At 39.8% G+C, this 5,920-nt stretch overlaps 1 protein-coding gene across 1 annotated transcript in view; it reads right to left on the bottom strand.

Annotated features, from left to right (window-relative positions):
- Positions 1-2,615: 2,615 nt before the first annotated feature.
- The window catches only part of LOC107081132 (amphiphysin-like), a gene marked incomplete at its 5' end in the record, with an annotated part of 7,443 nt that continues 4,138 nt past the window's right edge, over positions 2,616-5,920 (bottom strand). The window contains 4 exons of the mRNA XM_015369339.1: positions 2,616-2,748; positions 3,688-3,714; positions 4,183-4,266; positions 4,345-4,464. Coding sequence (XP_015224825.1) covers positions 2,710-2,748; positions 3,688-3,714; positions 4,183-4,266; positions 4,345-4,464 — 270 coding nt within the window. The remainder of the gene's footprint in view (positions 2,749-3,687; positions 3,715-4,182; positions 4,267-4,344; positions 4,465-5,920) is intronic.

Genomic DNA, 5,920 nt, shown 5'->3' with positions numbered 1-5,920 from the left:
ATGTGTTTGTCTGAAAGAATGCAATGCCTAATTTGTAAATATTGCTATAATTCTGAATTGGACAAATTACATTTCGTTTTAATTTTACCGAAGGATTTAAATCTTGCATGTCCTGTCACATCCTCAAGAATTTTAATTCCAGATCTAACCCACTTGTCCCAAAAGAAGCTTTTCTTACCTATTGACAGTTTCTCGTTATACCATATTGAGGATCTGCTTGATAAATACGGGTCATTTTTTGTTATTTGATGAGCAGTTTTCCAAGACTTTCTGGCAAAAGCCATTACTGGATCCTGAGAGGTGACTGGTCTATCCTTCTGAGAGAGGAAGGCCTCCAGAGAGAGAGGATGCACCAACTGTTCCTCTATCCTGACCCACAGCGGGGTCCTGGTAGGGGGCAGGTGAATTTAGATAGCTGCGATAAAGAAAAAGACAAGTGATACCAGTCTATTCGTGAGAGTGCTAAACCCACCTTATCGTTTGCAGCGTATAATTTAGTCCGATTAAATATGGGTTTCTTGTTGCCCATATAAACTTCTCTATCATTCTGTTGTACATTTTAAATAGTGAAGAAGGAAATGTTAGTGGTAACATGGATGTGATGTAATTGATCATGGGAGTTAAAATCATTTTAACAAATTTAATCTTGCCCAGCAGGGAGATATGCAACTCATCCCCATTTTGTAACAGAGTTTGAGTTTTCTGAGGAGTGGAGATATATTAGCTTCCATTAGTTTTTCCAGGCCAGGCGTTAATTTGATACCCAGATATGTTCATCCTTCAGGCATCCATCTGAATTTCCAGCTCTTTCTAATATCTGGGGGGCATCATTTTTGATAGCGGCATGGCTTCTGATTTTGACCAGCTAACGGTATAACCAGATATCTCTGAGAACCAATCTATCTCTGAGCAAATTTCTGGGGCTGAGGATTCAGGATTACGATATCAATAACACATCATCAGCATACAGCAGGAGCTGGTTTTCTTCTTGACCCGCCTGCAAACCCTGTATATTTGAATTAGTCCGTAAGGCTAAAGCCAGTGGTTCAAGAAATATAGCAAAGATTAGAGGTGAGCCTTGTCGAAGCCTTACGATTTAAAGTGGTTTAAGGTGACATAATCCCATTAGTTAAGACTGTGGCTGATGGATCAGAGTACATTCATTCTACCCACTTCCTTAATATTGGGCCAAATCCAAAGTTCTCTAGTGTGTAAAACAAAAAGGGGAACTCCACTTTATTTAACGCCTTTTCTGCATTTAGTGAAAAGGCAACTGTTGGTGTGTCATAATTTCTTGTCATCCACATAATGTGTAATAGTCTTTGAAGGTTGTGTGCCGTGCTCCTGCCCTGATCCTGGTGAATGAGAAATGGGACAACCTTTTCCAATCTAGTTGCTAAGATGTTGGCAAGAATTTTCTCATCAACATTATTCAAGGATATAGGGCAATGATTCCCACAATGATGTGGACCTCAACCCTTTTTATGGAGAAGTGTAATAACTGCTTCCCTCATAGTTTTAGGTGACCTACCTCTATGAAATGCATCTTGATATACAACTAGCAATGTCGGGGAAATATCGTCTATGAATTTCTGCTAAAAGTCTGCTGAGAAGCCATCGTTTCCAGAGGCCTTTCCTAACCTAAGGGTCGGGGGCCGACCTGGTGAATCCTATCAGCTTCATACCAGTCGTCTACATTAATATCCAGTGCCTCCGCTAGCAGCGTTTTCATAAAGCCATCCCAGTCGCGGCCCTCCATCCCTTCTTTCACCCCTGGAATGCGTATGTTTTGCCGCCAGGAGAAACCTTCCGGCACTGTTATCTTATCTGGATGTTATTCTGTCTCTCTAGGTCGTGCACGATCGGGACCCTTTTATGCCTCTTCCTTCTCCAACTTTGATATTCTGGACTCCGCCTTGGTAATTCGGATGCCCAGGCATTTGCCGCCTCCACTCCTCTTTTAACACCAGAGACTTCATGAGCTAGGGTCTCCAGGATAGTCTTGATACCCTGCAGTTCAGTCACCCTGTTTTTGGCAACTTGTGGGGATGAGTCCGCCATCCTTGGTGAGTCCGCTGTTTCCTCTGTCTTTTTATTACGTTGATTTTGAGATGCGTTGCGGGTAAAATAATGGCAAGTTACTCTAGGGTTGTTGTTTCGGTACCAGTATACATATGGTTGCAAATTGTATTTATGAATCAATTGGGAAAATAGCTAAGTCGGCTCAGCCACTTTTCCTAAGCAGCCATCTTAGGCGCGTCACCACCGGAAGTCCTGTTTTTTAATCATTGTGGTGATATTAGGTAGCATCAGTCTTAGCTGGAACACCATCCTGCAGGGAGGCATGAGCTAACTCTTTCCTTTAATGCACATAGCTGCTGGTGGAGCTTTTACTGATCTGACCCGCTGCCTCATTTCATGTTCCTCTCCTAGATGAAGCCCCTACAGGGGTTACAAATGCATTTTCTCTCACATCAAGCTTTTCATCTATCATCCAGGAGGAGAAAGTTCTCCAAGTTTATGATTTGTTTCAATCTGGCATAAGATCTGCTACATTCTGCAGGATCCAAGCTATTCCATAGAGAACAGACCCTTAATTATCCACCCACCCAACCCCCAGATACAGACACATCAATAGTGGCAAATCTGTGTGTGAAAATGGGCTGTTAAAACAGTCTGACATCACAGATAATAGAGACAAGCATCAGTTTAATTAGTACTTACAGGATGAGCAGGTTGAGCATTTGCCTGCAAAGGACAGAAGATGAGTCGTATCAGCATCCAAACTCTTATCTGTTCAGTTTAAGACTTTATTATGTTTTTAATGCACAGCTTACAAACATTCTAGAAGGAAAAGTTTGTGGATGAGGTTATTTCAGGACAAATGCACCATGGTTACCTCCTGTCTGCTGAATCCTTCATCATGTAAACATCTACAGCTGAAAGTGGAGGAAAACTGAGGTCCTGGTTTAGACCAGACCAGAATCCCAACCAGGGAATGAAAACAACACCCAAGTTCTTCTAGACAGTCTGGTGCATTTGTTCCATCCAACTGGTTCCAGTTCCTAACTGGTGCTTAGACAGGCTCAGCACCTGTTCCTTGTGGCTTTGCTGAGGATATTCACTTTCTTCTAGTTGTTTATCTCCAATGCAGATTCAGAGCTAGAACCAGTTATTAACTACAGTTAATAACTGTAGTTAGGGTTCTACAAAAGAAGCCTAACCTGGGAACCATGTCACAGTTACAGTTTGATCCATTCTGTTTGCTCTGCTTCTGTGAATAATCAGTTTACAGGTTTAATTAGAGCATTTTCCCTGCAGGAAGCCTCCATGCTTTGTTCCATCCAGCTTGGTGGAAAGGCCTCTGAACCTACCCTCCTCTCTCTGAGCCTCCATGCTTTCACTGCTACAGATATCCTGTTCCATGCAGCCTTTTGTCTGCCCTGTCTGTCAATCATCACTACTGCAAACAAGAAGGGGCTCAGAGCTACAGTCTGATAGAAGACCATGCCTCAGTCTGCCTTCACCTCTGACTGCCTGCTGCAGTACCACGGTTCCTCTCTAGATGAACACTTAGAACCTTTTTCTGACCTTCTTGGTTCATCTCAACAAGATTTATAAGAACAAAAACATAAAGCATTTCATACATGAGTGTTTAATGAGAAGAGTTTGGGAGCTACTACTCACCGACCACATGTCCCAGGGTACAGCCGTCTACAACAAACAGAATGTCTTGTTATAGCTCATATTTCAGGTCAGAAATATAATAAAGTGCTTTCAATCATGTTTAAGTTACCTTCTATTTCAACAGTGTAAACTACAGTTCATCAACAAGACCCATGATATTATCAATTTAATAATAAGCAGCTTTACATTATGAGTTCTAGTTTAAGAGCTATAACATCTAGAATAGCCACCAGAGGGCAGGATTGACTCGTGTCAGATTGTCAGAAAGTACAGTTTCTGCCTAGTTACACAATCACTCTTCTCCTGAAGTGCATCCAAATGGAGGTTCTAGACCGTCTGGGTCCTGGTAAACCAAAACCTTCAAATCTCCATGTTTGGTCTGGAAGTGGACCAAATCAGATCCAGACCAGTGAGCACAGCACAGATGGTTGGTTCCCTTCCTCTAACTGTTCTTTGTCTTTCAGGTGTCTAAGTGTGTTGTGGTGGTATGAGCACCTGAGGTATCGGTGCAACAGTTTCATCTGGCTGAAAAGCATCAAAGTCCAAATCTAGAAGAGACTCTCCGGGTCGTTCGTTTGGCTGTGGAGGAAGAAAAAAACAAAATGGGTTAAACTGGAGAAAAGGCTCCCATGAGCAGGGTTTTATTTCCTGTCATACCTGAGATGGTGACGGTGCAGGTAGAAATTCTCCACCAAACAGGTCAATTATTTGCTCTTCTGCCACTTCTTTAGTGGGAGTGGCTTTAGGAAGTGGAGGAACAGGTGGACCCTTTTTAAGCTGCCAAAGAAAAGCAGCACAGCTTCAGGTGAGCTCAGGTTACATCAGACAGAAAGAAAAGATTTCAATATCAACATGGTTATAATTAGAACACAAACACAGAACTGCTCTTCAGCAATAGAAAGAAATAGAATTTACAAAATAGTTTGGCTTTTAAATAAAACAAATTCTAATGCTTGATTTGTAAAATATTCTTAAAGATTTTCTGTTCTTTTCACAGAGTTCAAGTTAAGCAGGGAGAAGGAACAACAAACATATGCTGCTGAAAATAATAAAACTATTGACTCCAAACACATTTAACAATAACACTTTACATATCTGGGGACAGACACCATTTCACAAATTATAGGCCTGTTTCTGTACTTCCACACTTTTCCTAAATTTGGGAGAAACTATTTGTGGATAGATTTGATACCTTCATTAATAAAAATAAACTGCTTTCCAAAAGTCAGTATGGATTTAGATCACAAAGATCTACAGCAATGTCCGTCATGGAATTGATGGAAAAAAATCACCAGCGCCTTAAATAATAAGAAACCTTCAGTTGGTTTATTTCATTGTCTCAAAAAAGCTTTTGACAAAAATAAATCTCAAAATATTAAGAAATTGGAGAATCATGGCATCTGGGGAGTAGTACTACTCTGGATGAAACGTTATCTAAGCAACAGACAACAATTGGTGTAAATGGGTGACTGCTAGTCATGTTGCTTGGATATTGTTTGTGGTTTCCCCTAGAGGTCAGTATGGGGGGCAAGATCATTTATCCTGTATATTACTGACATCACAAAGTTTCTAAAATACGTATATGTATATATATATATATATATATATATATATATATATATATATATATATATATATAGAGAGAGAGAGAGAGAGAGAGAGAGAGAGAGAGAGAGATTGCATGTGTCTGTGTGTGAATATTGAATAAGAGACTGAAGTTTAACAGGGAGGTTACTTTACTTTAAGTTACTTTAAGTTCAATTATAGGGCGAGGGGGTTTAAAGACTAAGTTTTACTTCATAACAATTTTCAGACAATCTACATTAATCCATGTCAGTTCCCTGGCTGGATGTACTGAAAGGTTTATTTAGTGGAAAGTTTTGTTTCCATTTTTACTCAAATCAATTTTGTTTTTTTAGAAATTGGAGTTTAGCTTGATGTTAACCAGTCTCTTTTTGTGTGTATTTGGATGTTTTTATTTTGTTTGTTTGTTTAAAATATTTTTTTAAGTTGATTTATTTATTGCTGATTGTCAGTTTCTGAAATAAATTCCTTTTCATTCATTCAACTGATTCCGATGTTTAGTTGATAGAAATCAAAGCTGATGGTTTACAACCTGCTTCAAATTAAAAAATAAAGAACAACGCAGCTGATTCCATTGTTCCTTATGTTCCTAACAGAGCACTTCGCTCTCAATCTGCAGGTTTACTAGTGGCTCCTAGAATTTCTAAAA

Source organism: Cyprinodon variegatus, unplaced genomic scaffold, assembly GCF_000732505.1.
Source record: "Cyprinodon variegatus isolate N-32 unplaced genomic scaffold, C_variegatus-1.0 Scaffold3022, whole genome shotgun sequence".
Lineage (NCBI taxonomy): Eukaryota > Metazoa > Chordata > Actinopteri > Cyprinodontiformes > Cyprinodontidae > Cyprinodon > Cyprinodon variegatus.
Note: the sequence above shows the minus strand (reverse complement) of the source record. Positions and strands in the feature narration are given on the sequence as shown.